Genomic DNA, 24,533 nt, shown 5'->3' with positions numbered 1-24,533 from the left:
GGTGTCAGTAACAGATAAAGAGGGAGGCAGCAATGTCGAAACTGGGGAGATTAGCGAAGCCTTTGGCCCCCAGGGCACGCATCAGCTATTTAAACGCAAAAATTGGTTGCCTGAGGAATACATATCTGAGGGAGAGAAGTCTGGTCCTGAAGTCCATGAAACCCGGAACAGCAGCAGATGACATCTATGTTCCCAGGCTGTGGTACTACAACAGGCTGCATCTTCTGTCAGACCAGACTGAACCCAGGTCATCACTCTCTGGTCTTCCTTCCACGCTTCTTTCCAGGCTGTGGCTGTGGTTCTGGAGGTGTGGCAGAAGGAGGAGGAGGAGCAGGGCATGGGCCAAACGACACAAGTGTGTTTCTGGTGTCATTTGGCCCAACAGACCCGTGTTGAGGGTGTGGAGAATAACCTCCTCACACAAGATCTGTTGCCCCTGCTCCATTTTATCAAGCTTGCACGCAACCATTGCGGCAAAGGCCTCTTGGTAGGTGGGTTTTGCTTGGAGTGCCGCAGAAGCCTCACCAATCAGCCTCAGGGCCGACTCCTCAACATTCCCCCCCCTTTCTCGCCCTTCTGCGTGGAAGGCGGAGGGGAGGGACCTGGCATTCAGTGAGGCTCCTTTGGCTGCCCACTGCCTGGCTGCCGCTTACCCCCGCCTCCTCCTGGCTGCCACTTTTCACAGCCATCTCCTGGCTGCTGCATTCCACACCCTCCTGGTCCTGGCTGAGTTCTTCCTGTGTATGAAAAGGGACATAGTTTGAGTTTTTGGTTCCTCAAACACACACAATTTTCACATCAAGACTGTTGCAAATTGTTAACCAATAGAAAAGACTATCATTCTGAGCCCAGCATTTTTCTTTCTTGTCCCAAAGGTTTTGGCCACTACTGTCTATTGATATGTGAAACACTTTATAAACTCAGCAATTAGGGAGCAAAAATTAAGTTAACATCATTCATTTTGACTACACAAATATGTAAAACAATACTATACCTGGCTCAAGCTGGGCTCCTCCAGTTCTTCCTGAGTGGAAGGCCCAGGTTGGGCGTCAGAAGACTCAGCGGGTGTGGAATGGAGCATAGGACGCGTGGAAGGAAGAGTAGAGGGGGATTCTCTGACCTCAGCCTGGTCTGACAGAAAATGCATCCTGTCATAATACCACAGGCTGGGGACATAAACGTCATCTGCTGAAGCTCCAGATTTCATGGACTTCAGCACCTTCTTCCTCTCCTTCAGATATGTACTCCTGAGGTTCCCAATTTTCTTTTTTAAATATTTGACGTCTGCCCTGGGGACCACCGGCTTCACAAACTCAACCAGTTCCAACAGTGCTGCCTGCCTCTTTTGTCTGTTACTATATAGAGGGTGTGTTGATTGCCACAGGATGGGCATGCCTCTGTATTTATCGATGAACAGAGGGAGAAAGCTATGGTCATTAAACCCGTCCATAATGTCTGCAAGACACAACACAAGACAAACCCTAATGTCAGGCTAAACTCCACTAATGCAGGCCTCAGTCTAGAAGCAGTGTAGCCTAGTGATGTACCAAGTTCAAAATTTTACCTTCGTTTGCGCGTTCGTCGCCTCAGCTTCTCCCTCTGTTCACAGATCGTACGGACGACACACGCGTGTTGCGTTTTATATACGATGCGCATGCGTCAAACTCCGGCCGCCCCTGACGTTCTTTCCAGACTATTCCCCGCCCCTTCGCTTCTGTCGCAGTGGGGAGAGTACATGGCGGAGAGAACACAGGTGCGCACTAATAATTCCACTAACGAGGAGGAGGGTGAGGAAAGCCCGGAGCCTGAAATGTCCCGATCCAGGAAGACAAGTTTTAAGGCCTCAAATATGTCTTTTGGAGAGATGTTGGAGATGGTGGACATATTGAACAGGACCGACTATGATGGGAAGTATGGACCTTACCCAAACTCAAATATCAGAAAGGCCAAGATCATGACTAAAGTTGTGAAGAGTCTTCTGCATAATTTTGGGGTACACCGATCCATGGATCAACTGAGAAAACGCTGGTCAGTCCTGAAACTGAGGGAGCACGAGCAGTACATAAGGATCAAGCGTGTTCTTGACAAAAGTAAGTAGTTGTCGTGTGTTCATATGATTATTTTGCTTGCATACTGCTCCATGTGCTTTGAGTTCATGTTGTGCATTTTAAAATGGCCACTTTCAAGTTCATGGTTTCATTCGTTCGTAGGAAACATCATTCTTCCGGTAAGTATTCCAGCTGAACACAGTGTCCCCAATAATGTTATGACCTTGAAGCTCGGCCAAAATAAACAATTGAACAACACTTCCAAACAATGTTTCATATTGGTAATTCTGCCCTCTGTGTGCTAATTCTTTATTTTTTTCCAATCTCATAGGGGAGAGAAGACTCGGCAAGTATGAGGACACCAGGGACCCCACCCCTCACAAAGAAGGACAACTTCCAAAAGCAGAAACAGAGGAGCAGGAGGAGGAGGAGGAAGGAGAGATCGTGGAGGTTGGGCAAATTGTCACCACAACAGGTGAGTGTGGGAGAACACAGCTTCCGGTAAGCTCATCAATGTATGTCACCATATTTATATTACATGGTGTTTTTTTTTTTTGCTTTGTTTTGTAGGTGATGTGGAAGAAGATTCCCGTTTTACCAGTGAAAGTGCCCAGATCTGGGAGATAATGGGGTGCAATCAGGATTGGGAACATATCCTGCAAAACATCAATGATGTAAATCAAAAATTGAAGAACATCATTGATGTTTTGGGGAGAGTGTGAAACACCCAAAACTAGATAGGGTCTTATTTTTGAAATTTTCCAAACAAACTTGTATTTCTCAAAATTCTAAATTTGGAAGATGCACAGAGTGTGTAAACATGCATTATCTCCCATCATGGGGGATGAATGTACGTGTTTTGTGTAAAGTGGCTGAGATGAAGGGGTTGCAGCCCCAAAGCATGTACATTGATCCCCCATGATGGGAGATAGCACATGTTGACACACTGTGTGCATCTTCCAAATTTGGATTTTTCAGGGGTGACACCCCATGTGATGAAGGCAATATCAGCCCAGTTTGTACATACTCATGTCTGATATTGTCTTCACTTTTCAAAGTTCCTGTTTTGTGTATTTTACAGTTAGATACATGCCTGTTTACCCAAAAACACCAAGTAATCCAAATTTTTATTAAACTCTGTTTTTGAAACACACAATTTCTTGGTTGGTTGTATAAACCTTTTCAAAACGCACATGTGAATGTGCTTGGATTAAAAAGTTAAATTATCAACAATGTGTGGCTTCCTTTTTCATGGCAACAAAAATGTATTTGGAGTACAATTTAAGTTTGTGCTGAGAAGGAGTTTGATTTACTAAAGTCAACTCCACTTTGCACTCCAAGTGCAGTTTCAGGTGTACTTTTGCAGTGCACTTGTAGGACATAGTGGATGTGCCTTTAATAAAAAAAACACCCACAGTGATTTGTAAATTTGGACAATCATCCCATTTTCCTGCGATGGTGCTGAAAATGAGCACACTTTTGGTCAGTAATGCACTACATACATTAGTTACCAAAAAAGAAGGTGTGTGTGTAGCAGACCCACAACATAATAACATTATCTGAAGAAGAGACTGTCCCCTCATCTCGCTCTGAACTTGGGTTTGCACTGTTGGTGAAAAAAGGCACAACTTGAAAAAACCTAACTAATACCTAGGACCTAAAACCAAGCCAAGCAGTAAATGAAGGAGTTTCAGATCAAAATTTATTTTTAAAATGCCGCTCAGACATTGTCTGGCATATCAATGGCCCCCCTACCCACAAAGAAGTCCATGTATTGTGTTCTAACCTCACGGGCACTTTGGGCGGGGCAAGCCAGGATGAGCATGTTGAAGTCCCGTGAGGTTATCTGCATTTTCCATCAAGTCTGCTTCTTGTTGGCCAACTGAGACCGCATAGTTCACAGAAACTTTTTTCAAATAATTGTGCAGAACACAGCACGCCAGCACTATGTGATTCAGTTTGTATTCCGCCATGTGAATAGGCGTAAGAAAAAGGCGGAACCGGCTGGCCAGTATACCAAAAGTGTTCTCCACCACTCTTCGGGCTCTGGACAGGCGGAAATTAAAAATACTCTGGTCTGGGGTGAGGGTCCTCATGGGGAAAGGCCGCATCAGATGGTTCGCCAGGGCAAACGCCTCATCCGCGATGAAGACAAATGGGAGTCCTTCCAGATTCTCCTCTGGGGGTGGCAAGCCCAGACTGCCACTCTGGAGACGCCAGTAGAACTCCGTCCGTGTGAAGACTCCACCATCCGACATCCGTCCATTTTGCCCCACGTCCACATACAAAAACTCATATGTCGCAGACACCACCGCCAACATCACGATACTATGAAGCCCCTTGTAGTTATAATAGTACGACCCCGAGTTGGGTGGTGGGACGATGCGGACGTGCTTCCCATCTATTGCTCCTCCACAATTGGGAAAGTCCCAACGACTGGCAAAGTGGGAGGCCACAGTCTGCCATTCCTGTGGCGTTGAAGGACACTGTGGAGTGAAACAAGAACAAAAATTAGTAATTTGACCAATCAACATTGCAAGCAGATTAGACACAAACATTTTGTGACAAAATTAGTATAACATTTTGGGAACTGAGTATTTAAAGCCTAAAGTCTAATGTCCCCTTATGAGAGTCATCACCCCCCCATCCCCCCCCCCCCCCCCCCATATGATGGGCCCTTGCAAAAAATTGAGGGGGGGGTGTTTAGGACAGGTAACCCTCCCTCTTGATTGAGAGCTGAATGGCTAAATAATGTGTGCTACTTTGGGAAGCCCCTCCTTAGTTACACTATTGGCAGCCCACCGGACAGGTAAGAAGTGTCATAATAACAAAAAGAAACCAAAATGGAAGCACTTTTTGACATTCTGCTATTACATATCCAGATAATTATTAGGTTAAAAAAAAAGCTTTTTAAAGTATTGAGGCAGGCCCTTGCACTACATGCTTAGGTGAATTCATCCATAAATGTGAGCATCAAAAAGGTAGATATAGTGTGTATTGGGTTTGGCAAAGTCATCAGATAGAGGATTGCTATCAGCTGAGCTAGCAGTTGGGGGGAGGGGGGTTACTAATGAGTTTGGCACAACCCCCCAAAAAATAAAAATGTCACTCTGCATTAATTGAAGCACACACATCACATTTGTAGACATTTTAGGGGGTGTTTAGGGAAAAGCAATACTATGGAGCTGACAAAAGACATTGGTAAGTGACTAGACTATAGTTTTATGGGCCAAGAAGAGCATGGTGGGGAAGTTAGTGAGGCAAATATGCCTGAGGACAAAAGGGCAGAGTATATGAATTAGAGCATATTGCAATGATGGTAATTAGGGAATGAGGAAAGAAATGCAAGACATTAGCAATCATGAAATACATAGAATGTGATGTTTAAGGATAAAACTTAGCATAATATAGTCCTTCTGCAGGACCTGAATGATGGCAGAACAGGTCTCTGGAATAATGAGCCCCAGAGCCTGGGGGGAGATGCCTGTAGAGAACTTGAGGTCCTGAAGGCTTCTCCCAGTCGCCAAGTAGCGCAATGTGGCGATGAGCCTCTGCTCCGGAGTGATGGCTTGCCTCATGCAGGTATCCTGCCTGCTGATATAAGGGGTCAGCAAAGCCAGCAGACGGTGAAAAACAGGGTCCGTCATCCGGAGATAATTCCTGAAATCATTAGGATTATTCTCCTGGATCTCACGGAGCAAAGGCATGTGCGAGAGCTGGTCACGCTGGCGCAACTAATTCTTGGTCCACAAACGCCTCCCCTCCCTGTTCATGGACCGGGCTTGTGTCAAAGTAACAACCCCAACACGAAGCCCCTGCACAGCATAAACTCTACGACGAGTATGTAGAGGAAACATGGTTTGAAAACGGTCGGCTGGTCAGAACGGACACCAGAAAGCACCGATAAACAGCAAGGCCTGAAAGAACGACCTGAATAGCAGAAGCAAGCAGACAATAAGAAATGCCTTTCAAAGCGTACTATACCAAGATATAGTCCACAATGATCAACAAATACTTACTGACTGCACGCACTGATTATCAGATACGCAAAGACAAGCACAAACTGAAGAGCGGTAGCGATCTGAATCACAAATCTGAAAAGCGCGAATCGTCTCTCACCAAACTTCTACTAACACGCGATAGACACGAGATCAGCAGAAGGAGCCCAAAGGGTGCCGGACGTGGAGCTGAACTTCCCTTTTCTAGTCCCGTCGTACACGGCTTACGTCACTGCGTTCTTGGCAACCGCTACATCAGACAACTTAGTCCGACCGTGTGTATGCAACAGTTTCGGACACAATTCGTCTGACAATATCCGACGGACAAAATCCGACGGATTTGGTTGGCAGAATGTCCGACCGTGTGTACAGGGGCTTAGACTGGGATGCCATTAAAGTTCATGTGCGTGTAAGTTCACAGCAGGTGCCCCAATACTTTTGGTAATATAGTGTATTTGCAGCCAGTTTTGATCCAGTCACATGATCCCCTGTATCAGCCAGTGGCAGCTGCAGGGGAATGGAGAGAGCACTCAACAATGGCTGAGTGGGCCAGGAGTGATGATGTCACCCATAGGCTCCCATGGTGCAGCTATTGTCAGTGGTCCCTCCTCTCCCCTGCTGACTGACACAGGAGATCACGTGACCGGACCGGAGCAGGCTGAAAATATGTAAGCAGGGGCAGACTGACAACACTGGGCCCCCGGGGCAAATATAGCAAGAGCCCCCGACAGGCCACGCCCATGCCCCACCCCTACATTTTGCGCAAGTGAATAAAGGCATACAGTTTTATGAGTCAAATAAATAAATAAATAAAAAATATATATACACACACACACACACATACACACTCTTGTTTTACCCAATCTAACTGAAAATCATAAAGGTGTATAAATGCACTCAAACACAGATACTCCCCTAAGGAGTTTTCGTTTCCCTGGGATCCTCCTACAATCTCTTCACATTCAAAAGTAAACAAAAAAACAGAAGTGAAGCAGGCAACTCTAATGGGACCTGGAGGAGTCTCTCTCTCTAACAGAGGCCCTCTCTGTGTCCATTAGAGAGGATTTAGAAAGAGTCTCCTCCAGGCCCCATTAGAGACTACAACAGAGTCTAATGGTGTCAGGGCTCAGCCCTTCCTTCTCTGAGCTTGCCGCTCAGCTGTCGCTAATTGCCAGCTCTTATTTCTCCATGGTGACTCACCTGTTGATGATATACTGCTCGTCAGTCCTGCCTACTTAAGCCATCCAGTCCAGATGATCTCTGCCTTCGCCTTAGTCACATCTCTAGAGACGCTCTCCTGTGTTCCTGTTAAAGACTTACTTGGCTGACATTCCTTTTGGCTCCAGATCCTGCTTGCTGTTCTACTATGCTGTTCTCTGGCTCCCTGATGTTTTGGCTTGTCTGACTATCCATTCCGGTTACTGAACTCTGGCTATGTCTTGTCTACGTTTACTTTTTTTTTATTATTATTAAACAAGTGTGATTTAACTGTATTTCTGTCTCAGTCTGATTCTGATTAATGGTTTATGACAAATGGGATCCATTAGAGACTACAAAGGAGTATAATGGAACCTGGAGGGGGTTCTCTTTCTAACAGAGGCCCTCTCTGTGTCCATTAAAAAGTCTGCTAGAAAGCATCCCCTCCAGGCGCCATTAGAGACTACAACAGAGTCTAATGGGGCCTGGAGGGGGGTATCTCTCTAACAGTGTCCATTATAGAGTCCCTATTAGAGAGAGACCCCCCTCCACATCCCATTAGAGACTACAACTGAGTATAATGGGACCTGGAGGGGGGCCTCTTTCTAACAGAGTGTACAGTGAACCCCTCCATTCACTTTAGTCATCACGGGACCTCTCCTTGTGCCATGACTCTAACCCCTGCCCCAACCTCTCACAAAGTAGTCACTCCTCTTACCTTAACTATGGGTACTGTAGCTGTGACTGGCTCCCACCTCCTCTGTGGATGGCTGACTCCCACATCTGTGGCTGGCTCCTGTGGGTGTCTGGCTGTCTCCTGTGGGTGGCTGGCTGGCATCCTGGTGTGCTTGCTGGCTCCCTGGTGTGGGTGGGTCACCATCGGTGGCTGGCTGGCACCCTGGCCCTGCTATAGGTGGGTTTACCATTGGTGGCTGGCTCCTGTGGGATGCTGGCTGGCAACCTGCTTTGGCTGTTGTTGGGTCCCTGCTGTGAGTGGTTCACCGTGGGTGGCTGGCTGGCACCCTGGCCCTCATGTGAGTGAGTCATCATGGATGGCTGGCTGGCACCTTGGCCCTCATGTGAGTGAGTCATCATGGATGGCTGGCTGGCACCTTGGCCCTGGTGTGGGTGGGTCACCGTGCATGGCTGGCTCCTGTGGGTGTCTGGCTGGCACCCTGCTCTGGCTGGCATACTGCTGTGGGTGGATCACGGTGGGTGGCTGGCTGGCACCCTGGCCTTGCTGTGGGTGGGTCACGGTAGGTGGTTTGCTGGCACCCTGGCTCTGGTGGGGGTGGGTCACTGTGGGTGGCTGACTGGCACCCTGGCCCTGCTGTGGGTGGGTCACTGTGGGTGGGTGGCTGGCTTTACCTGGCTGGCTTTACCTGGGTGGGTGGCTGGCTTTACCTCTGTGTTGTGGAAGGAAAGGCAGCCTATGGCCATAAGTTTTCTCCCTTCAGATATGCCTCTGCTGCGGGGGATTTGGCCACCATAGAGAATATGACATAGGGGTTGTCACATCAAAAAAAGGACCAAGATATATACCTGGAAGCTACAGCCAAGTCAGCTTAACATCAATGTAAACTATTGGAAGAAATAATAAGGGACCACATCCAAGAATTTGCTGATGAAAATAGTGTGATTTATTGGAACCAATATGGATTTATGAAAGATCTTTCCAGACCAACCTACCTTTTAACATTTTCTGAAGTGGAAAAGTTGTAATCTGAATAGAAGAAGGCTTGTTGATGTAGTGTATCTGAATTTAGATAAGGTATTTGATAAAGTACCCCATAAACGCTTAAAGGAGATGTAAAAGAAGAAGATTTTATTATCTTAATGCATTCTATGCATTAAGATAAAAAAACCTTCTGTGTGTAGCAGCCCCCCCCAGCAACAAATAACAAATTACTTACCTGAGCCCCTTCTCTCTGCAGCTATGTCCATGAGTGTCTTAGCTGTTACAGACACAGCAGCGGCGGCGGCATTGGCCTCAGTCAGCCAATCGGTGGAAAGAGGGGGTGGGGCCAGGTCGGGGGTCCGTGTCTGAATGGATACACAGAGCTCTGACTTGGCTTAGCTGCCCCCATAGAAAGCTGCTGGTTGAGGGGGTACTCACTAGAGGGAGGGGCCAGGAGAGCATAAGAGGGGCCCGAGAAGAGGAGTATCCGGGCTCCTTTGTGCAAAACCAACAGCACAGAGGAGGTAAGTATAACATGTTTGTTATTTAAAAAAAAAAAACAAGACTTTGCAATCGCTTTAATTTACAAATTAAGATATTTTTACGTTTAGGGTCCGTTCACACAGGGGCAACACGACTCTCAACACGACTTTTGGAGGCAACTTGGACACGACCTGAACACGACTTGGGGTGACTTACAACACGACTTTAAGTCGCCCCAGGCCAGGCGACTTTTGGCGTGGCCAATCAGAAAATGATCTCTCAAGGGGAAACTCCACGCCAAATTTATTTAAAAAAATTTGCCATGGGTTCCCCCTCCGAGAGCATACCAGGCCCTTAGGTCTGGTGTGGATTTTAAGGGGAACCCCCTACGCCGAAAAAACGGTGTGGGGGCCCCCCCAGATCCATACCAAACCCTTATCCGAGCACGCTACCCGGCCGGCCAGGAAAGGGTGTGGGGACGAGCGAGCGGTACCAGGCCACGCGCCCTCAATATGGGGGGGTGCCTTGGGGAAGGGGGGGCCGTCGCCGCTGTCTTCTGTTCTTCTGTTCTTCCGTTCTTCTCTTCTGGAGATGTTGCCTCGCCGCTGTCTCCTCTGACTATGACAGAACACGCGGCGTGCGGCGACTTATATAGGGACATCACCGGATGATGTCCCCACCCATTATGATGACACAGTCCCAGATGATGCTGGGACTGTGACATCATAATGGGCGGGGACATAATCCGGTGATGTCCCTATATAAGTCGCCGCACGCCGCCTGTTCTGTCATAGTCAGCGGAGACAGCGGTGAGGCAACATCCCCAGAAGAGAAGAATAGAAGAACAGAAGACAACAGCGGCGGCGGCAACGGCAGCGGCGACAGAAGACCGGGCCACCGCTTGTAAAAGAGCTAGAAGAAGGCGCGGTGGCCCGGCAAGAAGAACCGAAGAGGGGGACAAGACCCCTGAAGTCGAAAGAAGAGAGCGGCGGTGAAGAAGAATGCCGGGCTCCTCCGCTAGTAAAAAAGCTAGCAGAAGATAGCGGAGGAGTCCGGCGAGAAGACCTCCGAAGACGGAAGACCACCGAAGCTGTGCAATAAACTATTTTAACCCTGTGTTGTGTTTTTTTTGTACTTTTTTTTCACAGGTGAATGGGTAGGGGTACATTGTACCCCATACTCATTCACAAAGGGTGGGGGGCCGGGATCCGGGGGCCCCCTTATTAGAGGGAGCTCCCGGATTCCGATAAGCCCCCCTCCCAAAGACCCCGACAATCAACAGCCAGGGTTGTCGGGAAGAGGCCCTTGTCCTCATCAACATGGGGACAAGGTGCTTTGGGGTAGGGGGGCGCGCAGCTCCCCTTCCCCAAGGCACCCCCCGTATGGCTCAGGGGGGGGGGGCGCTCGCTCGTCCCCACCCCCTTTCCTGGCCGGCCGGGTAGCGTGCTCGGATAAGGGTCTGGTATGGATCTGGGGGGACCCCCACGCCGTTTTTTCGGCGTAGGGGTTTACCCTTAAAATCCATACCAGACCATACCAGACCTAAATTTGGCGTGGAGTTCCCTCTTGAGAGCTAATAATTCTGTCGGAGTCGCCGCTGTATAGACGGAGATCTGACTTGGAGGCGGCCTCCATTGAAATCAATGGACTTGTACGCCTACAAGTTGGATTGAAGTAGTACATGAACCTTTTCTGAAGTCGGAGCGACTTCAGTAGTGTGCATTAAGACGGCTCTCATTCACTTACATTGATTTTTAAATGTTGTCCGACCTGAGGCGACTAGGGGCGACCTGAAGTCGGATCTGATTTGCCCCTGTATGAACGGACCCTTGGAGTTGTTAAAAAATAAACATGCATACACACCTCAATGCTGCAGCATTGGTCTGAAGCTACAGCTGTCCCCTGCTCGCTATAATCCATTTTTTTTCGGGAGCAGTGATTTTAATAATGCTTAAAGTGAAACAATAAAAATGAAACATTCCTATAAATAGGGGGGTGTCCTTAGTATGCCTATAAAGTAGCGCATCTTTACCGTGCTTATAACAGTGTCACAGCAAAATAACACTTCTAAAGGGAAAAACTTAATTCAAAACTGCCCGCGGCTGTAATGTATTGTCGGATCCCGGCAGTATATAGATAATATTACCAAAAAAAATGGCATGGATGGTGTGGAGGCCATTCAGGTCTGGCATGGATATTAAGGGGAACCCTGCACCAACATTTTTTTTAAAATGGCGTGGGGGTCCCCCCGGCACTATATACTTTGAACAGCAGTATATATACTATAAGGCCTGCCCTATATACTCTGCAGAAAAACAGGGCCTTAGGTGTTGGTGGTACCAGAACACTGTGAGCCCTCACAGATACTTTTGTTGGGCGCATGAACGGGCCCTGTTGTGAAATATTATATCAAAAATTTTAATTACATGTCCCTGTTAAACCAGGCCCGAAAATTTGGGCCTTAGGTGGTGGTACCACAACACTGTAACCCCTTTAATCTTGTTGGGGGCAGGAACGGGCCCTGCTATGAAATATTATATTAAAAATTGTAATTACATGCCCCTGTTAAACAAGGGTAGAAGAATTGGGCCTTGGGTGATGGTGCCCTAAACCAAAAATATTTTTGAAAGCTAGCATCATTCAGATTGAGGAGGAATAGGATAGTCAGCATAGGCAGTCTTCAAGGGATCCCACATCCATAGTAAATTCAATCAGTTACATCAGCATCAGGTGTTTGATAGCTACTGATCCAAGACTGATTATTTTTTATGAATGTGAACCTATCAACAGAGTCTGTGGACAGGCACACTCTTTGATCCATTACAAACCCTCCAGCAGCACTGAATGTCCATTCAGAAAGCATGCTGGATGCAGGACAGGCCAGTAGCTCAATTGCATATTGAGCAAGTTCTGGCCAGTGGTCCACCCTCAAGACCCAGTAACCCAGTGGATGCTCTGTTGGAAAGGTCTCCAAGTCTGCCCTTGCCCCTAGATATTCCTCCACAATGTAATGCAGATGCTGGTGATGGTTGCTTAAACCAATCAGACCTTGGTGCCGAGGACTGAAAAACTGTTTAAAGACATTGGTCAGCCGGCCATCTTCTCCATCGCTTTTCCACTGACTGAACGAAGCCTCAGCAACGCGTTGTCCAGCACCAGGAAATTAATAGACTCCCATAGGTTGACGTGCACATTTCCATCATCCCTCTAAACACTGAAAAATAATAAACCTCAAAAATTGTATTTTAAAGGCAATTATGAAAAAAAAATTAAAAAAATATATAATAAAGATTTTATATATATATATATATATGTATATATATATATATATATATATATATATATATATATATAAAGAGAATTTATTAATACAAAATACGATTCATAAAAACAGAATTCTTATGGACACAAACCACAAGAAAAACATATGTACATGCATACAAAATAATACATAATTGTAGACAAAGGTGGTACTTCTACTACATAGGGATAAACCATCCAAGCGGGTAGCCTAGAAGGTGAGTAGTGGAAAAGTCCAACGCGTTTCAAAAGAATGCATACAATTATAATCTTCATCAGGGCCTGTTACCACCTTTGAAATATGAAGTATAATATGAATATATTGAAGTACAAAAATTATGTTTTATCATTGAAACATTAATTATGGTGTATGATAAACACTTTTCAATACAGAAAACATATAAACAATTGACTCACATGTCAAATAAAATTGGTCTGGAGAAAGATATCCCTCAACACCCAGAACTCATCCTGAAAGTTTGTAAATGCCTTTCATCATACAAAAGGGCCGTGGGGTGTAACACCCAACAAGGGCTTCAACAAGAGGAGATCCAATAATTGTCTCAATTGTTATAAAGGGGAAACTTAGAATCAAATTTTTAATCTCAATCAGAAAGTGCACATAGACCAATTATGTACGTGTCTACAAGGGAAAGAACCGGACCCCCAAGGCAAGGACATCCCTGGGGCAACCGCAGCTCACAAAAATTGTAACCAGGAAATTGTAACCTCCCAGGGTCTGGAAATGCGTTGCACAAACATTTCTTCAATGCCTCCTGAAGATGTTTCATCGTCTGCTCCCTCTGCAAAGGCAGGATTAGTTCTGCAACCTTACCCTTGTAATGTGGATCAAGGAGGGTTGCTAGCCAGTAATGATCCCTCTCCTTGATACCAGGAATCCTAGGGTCCTTTCGCAGGCTTTGCAGAATCAGGGAGGCCATGTAGAATAAGTTTGCAGTGGCATTCGATTCTGAGTCCGTTGGGTCACTAAGGATTACATAATCCGTAACTACCTCCTCCCAGCCACATACAACTCCTTGGGTTTTTGGGGACTGAAAACCACCTCTTGAAGACTGCTGCTGAGTGTTATCCTCTACATCCATGCTGGCACAATCCTCCTCCTCTTCTTCCTGTGTGTTTGGCAGGCCTGCAGGAATGCTATCTGGATAAAAGGGGCCTTGAGAGGGAAGGAAGTCCTCCTCTTCCTCCCGCTGTTCTACCTCAAGTGCCCTGTTTATAATTCCACGAAGCGTGTGCTCCAACAGGAAGACTAGAGGGACAGTGTCACTGATGCATGCATTGTTCCTGCTCACCATCCTTGTGGCCTCGTCAAATGGTGCCAGGACAGTGCATGCATCTTTGATCAGTAGCCACTGGCATAATGAAAAGAAGCCAAGCTCCCCTGACCCTGTCCTGGTGCCATACTCGCACAGATACTCATCGATGGCCCTCTGCTGTGTGTGCAGCCCCTGCAGCATTGCCAACATTGAGTTCTACCTGGTGGGAATGTCACAAATGAGGCGGTTGGTGGGTGGGCATTCCCTTTGAATGTCAGCCAGCTGAGCACTGCCATTGTATGACCAGCAGAAATGACCACAGACTTTTCTGGCCTGCCTCAGGTGATCATGTAAGCCTGGGTACCTGCTCAAGAACCACTGCACCACCAAAGTCAGGATGTGTGCCAAACATGGAACATGGGTCAACTGTCCCTGTCAGAGGGCGGAGAGAAGGTTGGTGCCATTGTCACATATAACCATTCCTGGCTGAAGCTGGCATGGCATCAACCAGCTCTGAGCCTACCCCTGCAGAGCTGACAGAATTTCTGCCCCGGTGTGGCTCCTGTCCCCTAGGCAGACTAACTCAAGCACCGCATGACATCTTTTAGCCTGACTGCTTGCGTAGCCCCTTGAACGCTTACAGAGCACCTCTGGTTCAGAGGACAAATCTGCAGAAGAGGCCATAGAGGAAGAAGAAGAGGAGGGGGTGGAGGAGAGAGCTGTGATGGACTGACCACTAGCATTTTGGAGGCGTGGTGGCGGAACAAGCTCCAACAACACTGAACCCTGTCCTGCATTCTTCCCAGCTGCCAGCAGAGTTATCCAGTGCGCCATGAAGAAAAGGTAACATCCCTGCCCATGCCTGCTGGACCATGAGTGAACAGTAATATGAACCTTACTACTGACAGCCCTTTCCAACGAGGCCAAAGCATTGCCTTCCACATGCTGGGAGAAAGCCGGAATAGCCTTCTGTGAAAAGAAATGGCATTTTGGAACTTGCCACTGAGGTACAGAAAATTCCACAAATTCACGAAAGGGGTCAGAGTCTACCAGCTGAAAAGACAGCAGTTGCAGTGCTAGCAATTTGGCCAAGCTAGCATTTAGACACTGAGCATGTGGATGGCTGGGACCGAATTTCTTATTACTGTTCGGCAACTGGGGTAGGGAAGTTTGCCTGCTAAAATCAATTGGTGGTGTACTGTACTGCTATCATATTGGCTGCAAGTACTTGGGACACCTTCATTCGTCCCAGTGCAGTTTTTTGAGAGGACTGGAGGTATAGTAGGGTTGGAGATCCCAGATGAGGAGCAAGGAGAAGTCTGCCTTTTTCTTTAATGTGTGTCTTTCAAGTGCTGTTGCCAAGGGACTGCATGGCAGGTCATCATATGTCTGGTTAAGCATGTGGTGCCCATGTGGCTGATGTTCTGGCCATGCTTGATCCACTTCAGACATAGGTTGCAAACAGCAATGGCAAACAGCAACAAAAAGTCCCACACCAAGGAATCTTTAAAAGTCAGCGGGGAGTCAGCAACAATTTCTGTGGTGTGATGCAATAGGGTGGCTGCCCTTAAGCTGCCCCTAGAGTGTATCCTGCCTCATTGGATTTGTGCTTCCTCCTCCTCACTTTTCTCCTCTTTTCTCTCAGGCACCCAAGTACAGTCGGTGACCTTATCATCCCCTCCCTCCCCGTCACTAGAGAAAACTTGGCAGTATGCTGTAGCTGGGGGAACATGACTGCCAGTTTCTTGTCTTTGTGGCACCCCCTCTCTTTAGTCTAGGCTCACATTACTCCCTTCCTCAACCTGTGAACCAACATCAGAGCCTTCAAATCACTGCGCATTCTCCAGCAGCATATAACCGATACTGTGGTCGAATAATTCCACCGCTTTGGCAGCTGCATTGGAAGGCAAACTACTCTGAGCCTGGGTGACAGAGGATGAAGAGGATGAGGACAGTTTCCTTTTCCACTCCACCAACTCTTCTGCATGTTGTGGCTCAATAACACGGTCAGCAGCAGCAAAAAAGGACAAGCTTGCCACCTGCAGAGGATGCACCACGTCCACGACCACCACTGTTGACTGTAAACACAGAGGCTACTTGCCCTTTTTTAATGGCATGTGAGCCTCTGCCTCTCCTTGGTGGCCTTCCGGACATGATGTATATTTTGTTTTGCAACACCACACTACACTGTATTAGATACTGTGTACACAGCCTAAGTGTATTAGAACGTGCGCACCGGCTGCACTGTATTGTATACTGTGTACACCACCAGAAGTGTAGTAGAAACTGTACGCACTGTATTAGATACTGTGTACAGCGCCTAAAGTGTATTAGAAACTGTACACACTGTATTAAATACTATGTACACCGCCTGCACCACATTAGCAACTGTACAACGACTGCCCTGTATTGTATACTGTGTAAACCTCCAGAAGTGTAGTAGAAACTGTAAACACTGTATTAGACACTATACACTGCCTGAAGTGTATTAGAAAGTATACACTACTGAATACACTATAATTTTTATTTTTTTTGATACACTGCCTGCACTAACTGAATATAGAGTAAACACTGAATATATAGTCTATGCTAAATGCAGAGTATCATATATATACAGTATCTCACAAAAGTGAGTACATTCCTCACATTTTTGTAAATATTTTATTCTGTCTTTTCATGTGACAACACTGAAGAAATGACACTTTGCTACAAAGTAAAGTAGTGGGTGTACAGCTTGTATAACAGTGTAAATTTGCTGTTCCCTCAAAATAACTTTTGAGTACACCCCTAAGTAAAAATTTCCAAATTGGGCCCAATTAGCCATTTTCCCTCCCGGTGTCATGTGACTCATTAGTGTTACAAGGTCTCAGGTGTGAATGGGGAGCAGGTGTGTTAAATTTGGTGTTATCGTTCTCACTCTCTCATACTGGTCACTGGAATTTCAACATGGCACCTCATGGCAAAGAACTCTCTGAGGATCTGAAAAAAAGAATTGTTGTTCTACATAAAGATGGCCTAGGCCAGTGATGGCGAACTTTGGCACCCCAGATGTTTTGGAACTACATTTCCCATGATGCTCATCCACTCTGCAGTGTAGTGGAGCATCATGGGAAATGTAGTTTTAAAACATCTGGGGTGCCAAGGTTTGCCATCACTGGCCTAGGCTATAAGAAGATTGTCAAGACCCTGAAACTGAGCTGCAGCATGTTGGCCAAGACCATACAGTTTAATAGGACAGGTTCCACTCAGAACAGGCCTCGCCATGGTCGACCGAAGAAGCTAAGTGCATGTGCTCAGCATCATATCCAGAGGTTGTCTTTGGGAAATAGACGTATGAGTGCTGCCATCATTGCTGCAGAGGTTGAAGGGGTGGGGGGGTCAGTCTGTCAGTGCTCAGACCATACGCCGCATGCTGCATCAAATTGGTCTGCATGGCTGTTGTCCCAGAAGGAAGCCTCTTCTAAAGATGTTGCACAAGAAAGCCGGCAAACAGTTTGCTGAAGACAAGCAGACTAAGGACATGGATTAATGGAACCATGTCCTGTGGTCTGATGAGAACAAGATAAACTTATTTGGTTCAGATGGTATCAAGAGTGTGGGGCAGCAAACAGGTGAGGAGTACAAAGACAAGTGTGTCTTGCCCACAGTCAAGCACGGTGGTGGGAGTGTCATGGTCTGGGGCTGCATGAGTGCTGCCGTCACTGGGGAGATACAGTTCATTGAGGAAACCATGAATGCCAACATGTACTATGACATACTGAAGCAGAGCACTGTCCCCTCCCTTCAGAGACTGGGTCACAGGACAGTATTTCAACATAACAACCCCAAACATAGCTTCAAGATGACCACTGCCTTGCTAAAGAAACTGAGGGTAAAGGTGATGGACTGGCCAAGCATGTCTCCAGACCTAAATCCTATTGAGCATCTGTGGGGCATCCTCCTACAGAAGGTGGAGGAGCACAAGGTCCCTAACATCCACCAGCTCCATAATGTCATCATGGAGGAGTGGAAGAGAACTCCAGTGGCAACTTGAGACGCTCTGGTGAACTCCATGCCCAAGAGGGTTAAGGTAGTGCTGGAAAATAATGGTGGCCACACAAAATATTGACACTCTGTTCCCAGTTTGGACATTTTCACTTAGGGGTGTACACACTTTTGTTGCCAGTGGTTTAAACATTAATGGCTGTGTGTTGAGTTATTTTGAGGGGGCAGCAAATTTACACTGTTAAAGATGATGTATACTCACTAATTTACATTGTAGCAAAGTGTAATTTCTTCAGTGTTTCACATGAAAAGATATAATAAAATATTTACAAAAATGTGAGGGGTGTACTCACTTTTGTTAGATACTGTGTTTGTGTCTCTCTGTGTGTGTGTGTGTGTGTATATATATCAAATACACTGCCACTAACTGAATAACCTGCCTGCTTAATCTAACTCAAGCTATCTCTCTGTCCACGCCAACAACACTACACACGGCCGCTCTGTATGCAGCCTTATTATTCCCCCTGAGCCATGATTGACCAAATGCACCCTGCCTTTGGCCAATTATGGCTCTCTCTGCAGAGCATGCTTTGATTGGCCAAAGCATGCAGGTCAGGTGCATGCTTTGGCCAATCATCGTACGGCAATGCACTGCAAATTTTCCACGAACACCCCATAATGTTTGAACTTATGTTCAACCCGAATATTGAGCTCATCCCTACAGGAAAGCACAAGTATGTGCATTTTTGTGACCCACAAAAAATGCATGGTCAAAACAGCTTTGGTCATACTTCTCTTTAAATATTGTACCCCAGGGTTCTGTCCTGGGACCAATTTGTTTGATGTTTTCATAAACGATATAGATTTTTTCTAATAAATTGCTCTCAGTGTATGCTGATGATACAAAGCTGATACAGGATATATAAACTTTACAAGAGGACCTAGTGGTGCAAGTGTGCCTACCCTATTTATTATGTTCAGATAGGCTGTGCACATACACTGGTTTGGCTAAAGGCATACCTTCTGATTGTGCAGTACTTGTTTAAAAGGACACCAGCTCATACAGTCTAGTAAACCTGTTGTTGCTAGGGTATGCACTGGCCTGATCCTGATTTCCATTATTCTGTTCCCATTTCTTGTTATCCTGTCCTCAGTGTGTACCTAACTCCCCAGTCATCACCAAGTTCCTGTTCTTGTATTTGTGCCTATTTTCTTGTTAGTTTGACTCCTGGTTGCTGTCTGTTCTCAGTCTGCCTAAACCAAGTTACCTTCCTTTGGGGATATCTCTAAACCTGTTGATTTCTTTTATATTACCTCATTGGAACTCCACCTGCACTGACCTTGGCTGTGTTTTTGACTACCGTATATACTCGAGTATAGGCCGACCCGAATATAAGCCGAGGCCCCCAATTTACCCCCAAAAAAACTGGCAAACTTATTGACTCGTGTATAAGCCGAGGGTGAGACATGCCTGTCCATCCCTGTGTGTGTGTCCGTCCATCCCTGTGTGTCCGTCCATCCCTGTGTGTCCGTCCATCCCTGTGTGTCCGTCCATCCCTGTGTGTCCGTCCATCCATCCCTGTGTGTGTGTGTGTCCATCCATCCATCCATCCCTGTGTGTGTGTGTGTCCATCCATCCATCCATCCCTGTGTGTGTGTGTGTCCATCCATCCATCCATCCCTGTGTGTGTGTGTCTCCATCCATCCATCCATCCCTGTGTGTGTGTCTCCATCCATCCATCCCTGTGTGTGTGTGTCTCCATCCATCCATCCCTGTGTGTGTGTGTCTCCATCCATCCATCCCTGTGTGTGTATCCATCCATCCCTGTGTGTGTGTGTCTCCATCCATCCATCCCTGTGTGTGTGTGTCCGTGTGTGTGTGTGTGTGTGTGTGTGTGTGTGTGTGTGTGTGTGTGTGTGTGTGTGTGTGTCCAGCCTACCTGTGTCCCGAGCCTGTGTCCCGAGCCTCCGTCCCGTGCCTTGCCTCCTTGCCTCCGTCCCGTGCCGTGCCTTGCCTCCTTGCCTCCGTCCCGTGTCGTGCCTTGCCTCCGTCCCGTGTCGTGCCTTGCCTCCGTCCCGTCCCGTGCTGTGCCTTGCCTTGCCTCCGTCCCGTGCCTTGCCAGGATCGCCGCTCTTCGCCGGCGCCTCGGCGGCCATTCTAAAATTCAAAAGCCGCGCCTCCGCCTTCGCCTGTGATAGGCGGAACACTGAATTTCCCAGCAGCCTGTGTTCCGCCTATCACGGACATCGTCTCATCCTCGTCCGTAGTACGAGGATGAGCGGATGTCCGTGATAGGCGGAACACTGACTGCTGGGAAATTCAGTGTTCCGCCTATCACAGGCGAAGGCGGAGGCGGAGGCGCGGCTTTTGAATTTTAGAATGTCCGCTGTCTGTCTGCTCGACACGCTGATCGAGCAGGCAGACAGCGATGACTCGAGTATAAGCCGAGGGGGGCACTTTCAGCCTCAAAAAAGAGGCTGAAAATCTCGGCTTATACTCGAGTATATACGGTACATCCCTGCCTAATCCTTTGGCTTAAATGCTTGGTTCTTATTACTCCAACAGCAACCCCTGGCTGCTCAACTCAACTCAACTCTTTCTTAGCTTACCTTCACAGGGGGTGGGTATCTCCTCCTGTTAAGGCCAGGTAATATCATGTCTAAGTTTCACAGGGAACTAGAGCACCCCTTCAATGGATAGAAAGCATTCTCGTAAGGTGCTAAAGGTGAAGGGCACCGATATAGTGGTCATCTTGTCTTAACAGAGACCTGCCCTAAAGTATTATAACTTCCTATATGAGTCAATAACCATTGATTGTGCACATCAAATTGTAATCAGTGTCCTCCAAAGATATAGTTTATATATCAAATGCGTTGGCATGGTCTTGGACTTATACTTAAATATTGTCATGCAGAAGCACAGTTGGATGCCTCCCTTACATGGAGAGCAGACTTGTTTAAACCTGTGTTGAAGCACAAGTAAATGAGCAATGTTCATTGTACCAGTGGTCAAAATTTTAGAACAATACTATTACATGTAGTAAACGATTACACTCCCCTAGCATTATTCATAGTTCTTAGAGATCATTTTGTTTAAAAACCAGAGAAAATGCTAACCAGACACATCCCAGTTGTAATATTGCAGACAAACATATTATAGGCATATATTGTGTTTTGGTAATTGAAGGATTTTCTCAGTGCTGTACTGGGACCATTGAGCATAGAAAATATATGCATCAGATGATCTATTAATTAAAGTAATACAATATATTATTACCTATATAGAAGGAAAAGTTACGTAAATATTGACCACTGAATTATTCATTACTGTCTTTTCAGGTATCTTGCAATACGTTATCCATTGCGTTCCCGGGAATTGCGCACTCCTAAGAATGCCCTGATGGCTATCACTCTAATCTGGAGCTTGTCATTGATCTTTTCTGGACCTTATCTGAGCTACTACCAAGAGTTTCAGCTGTCTAATCTAACTGTCTGCCACCCAGTCTGGCAAATCCCACATCGCAAGACTATGGACCTTTGTACTTTTGTCTTCAGCTATGTCATTCCTGTGCTGATTCTCAGTCTCACCTATGCCCGTACTATACGATACCTTTGGACATCTGTAGACCCTATTGAAGATATGTCAGAATCTAAGAGGGCAAAGAGAAGAGTGACTCGCATGATCATCATTGTTGCTGTGTTATTCTGCCTTTGTTGGCTTCCCCACCACTTGGTCATTCTTTGTGTCTGGTTTGGATACTTCCCCCTTAATAACTTTACATATGCCCTTCGTATTCTGTCACATCTGGTGTCTTATGCAAATTCTTGTGTTAATCCAGTGGTGTATGCTTTGGTCTCTAAGCACTTCCGAAAGGGGTTCCGGAAGATATTTCGCTGTTTGCTATTGCGCCAGAGGGCAGCCAATAAGATACATGTGGTCCCTGCTGCCCATGTTGGTGTCAGCACTCTGGAGGTGGCATGCACAGAAGTAACTCAGTTAAGTGAGGGCCCCTTGCATTGCTCTGCCTGTTGTCAGGATCCTGGGAGTCCTTGGGAGGAGACAGAGAGAGCTGGTGATAAAAGAGGCCCAGCATTCCTCAGATTTAATATTACATAGCTAACAGAGAGATGTTGAAGAGACACCAGTAGTAATATACTAAGTTCTGTTTATGAAAGATTTTGGGCTCTGATTCAAGACATCACCATGCTGTAATTAAGCAACCATTCATATACTGAATAGCATAGTACAAAGTGCAATAAAGAATAATAATTCTTAGCAACAAGTTGTAAACTAGTTGTAATGCCTAACCACACTGAACATCAGAAGCTGATGGCTGGTTTCTTACAAAGCTATATTATAAATAGTTTAAATGGACATTATTTGTGTTAAAATTACAACCAATTAAAAGCCGAATATTGTATTTTCCAACCAATTACTACACATTAATGTTCTTTTCAGTATGGTATTGATCTTTTTCCTGTATAGAAAAATAAATAAATGGGATGCTGTGCCTTATTTGAAGATATTAGTGCCCTTCCCCTCCACCCTGGCCTGTAGTCTCCAAATGTCTATACATATTGCTGTGCAATGGCCATCACTAGGCCCTCACTAGGAGCTCTTGAGAGACAGGAGAGGAGTAAAGTGCAGATGTCCTCCTCTTCTGGAATTCAGAGACTGCTTCTTCAGCAACATAGAAGGATGTCAAGACAACCCAGGAGGCTGCAAGCCATGGTAAAGGGAAAATGCTAATTACTTCAAATTGAGGTACAAAGCCCTTTTTTTCTTCTGGAAGGCAACATATAGTTGTGCTTATAACTTTACATACCCTGGCAGAATTTATGATTTCTTGGGCATTTTTTCAGAGAATTTAAATAACGCAGAAACATTTCTTTCACTCATGGTTAGTGTTTGGCTGCATCCATTTATTATCAATCAACTGTATTTACTCTTTTTAAATCATAATCGCAACAGAAACTACCAAAATGACACTGATCAAAAGTTTACTTACCCTGGTGATTTTGGCCTGATAACATGCACACAAGTTGACACAAAATGAATGGTTATTAAACCATCCTCATCTGTGATCAGTTTGCTTGTAATTAGTGTGTGTATAAAAGGTTAATGAGTTTCTGGACTCCTGACAAACCCTTGCATCTTTCATCCAGTGCTGCACTGACGTTTCTGGATTCTGAGTCATGGGGAAAGCAAAAGAATTGTTAGAGGATTTGAGGGAAAGGGTAGTTTAACTGTATAAAACAGGAAAGGGATATAAAAAAGAAATCTAAGGGATTTAGAATGCCAATCAGCAGTGTTCCAAATAATCAAGAAGTTGAAAATGAGGGATTATGTTGAAACCAAACCACGGTCAAGTAGACCAACTAAAATTTCAGCCATAACTGCCAGAGAAATTGTTCAGGATGCAAAGAAAAATCCACACATAACTTCAGATGAAATACAGGACTCTCTGAAAACATGTGGTGTGGCTTTCTTTAGATGCACAATAAGGAGGCACTTGAAGAAAGATGGGCTGCATGGTCGAGTCACCAGAACAAAGCCATTACTATGCAAATGCCACAAAGTATCCCACTTACAATACGCCAAAAAGCACAGAGACAAGCCTCACAACTTCTAGCACAAAGTCATTTGGAGTGATGAGCCCAAAATTTTGCTTTTTGGCTACTACCATAAACACTACATTTGGAGAGGAGTCAACAAGGCCTATGATGAAATGTACACAATTGCTACTGTGAAACACAGAGGTGGATCGCTGATGTTTTGGGATGTGTGAGCTACAAATGAACAGGAAATTTGATGGCAAGATGAATGCAGTATGTTATCAAAAAATACTGGAGAAACATTTGCATTCCTTAGCCAGGAAGCTGCACATGGGACATACTTGGACATTCCAACATGACAATGATCCAAAACACAAGGCCAAGTCAACCTGTCATTGGCTACAGCAGAATAAAGTGAACGTTCTTGAGTGGCCATCTCAGTCTTCTGACCTCCATATCCTTGAACCACTCTGGGGAGATCTCATATGCTCAGTTCATGCAAGACAGCCCAAGAATTTACAGGAACTGGAAGCTTTTTACCAAGAGGAATGGGCAGCTTTACCATCTGGGAAGATAAAGAGCCTCATCCACAAATACCACAAAAGACTTCAAGCTGTCATTGATGTTAAAGGGGGCAATATACAGTATTAAGAACTGGAGTATGTAAACTTTTGATCAGGGTCATTTGGGTAGTTTCTGTTGCGATTATGATTTTAAAAAGTAAACACAGTTGATTGATAATAAATTGCTTCAGCCAAACACTAGCCATGAGTGAAAGAAAAGTTTTTGTGTTATCATTCATATTCTCTGAAAAATGGACAAGAAATCATAAATTATTCCAGGGTATGTAAACTTATGAGCACAACTGTAGATAATAATAGCTACAGTGCCTTTAAAAAGTATTCATAACCCTTAACATTTTAACATTTTCCAAATTTTCTCATGTTACAACCAAAAATGCAAATGTATTTTATTGGGGTTTTATGTGATAGAAGAGGCACATAATTGTGAA

The 24,533-nt window shown here is 45.7% G+C and overlaps 1 protein-coding gene across 1 annotated transcript in view; it reads left to right on the top strand.

Annotated features, from left to right (window-relative positions):
* GALR2 (galanin receptor 2) overlaps nucleotides 1-24,243 on the top strand; it is a 49,707-nt gene extending 25,464 nt beyond the window's left edge. Inside the window, exon 2 of the mRNA XM_077459355.1 lies at nucleotides 21,305-24,243. Coding sequence (XP_077315481.1) covers nucleotides 21,305-22,082 — 778 coding nt within the window. The 3' untranslated portion in view covers nucleotides 22,083-24,243. The remainder of the gene's footprint in view (nucleotides 1-21,304) is intronic.
* The last annotated feature ends 290 nt before the right edge of the window (nucleotides 24,244-24,533 follow it).

The sequence above is a fragment of the Lithobates pipiens genome, unplaced genomic scaffold, assembly GCF_037356315.1.
Source record: "Lithobates pipiens isolate NorthernLeopardFrog02 unplaced genomic scaffold, aLitPip1_a1.2 Scaffold_28, whole genome shotgun sequence".
Lineage (NCBI taxonomy): Eukaryota > Metazoa > Chordata > Amphibia > Anura > Ranidae > Lithobates > Lithobates pipiens.
This window is presented reverse-complemented; position numbering and strand designations above follow the sequence as displayed.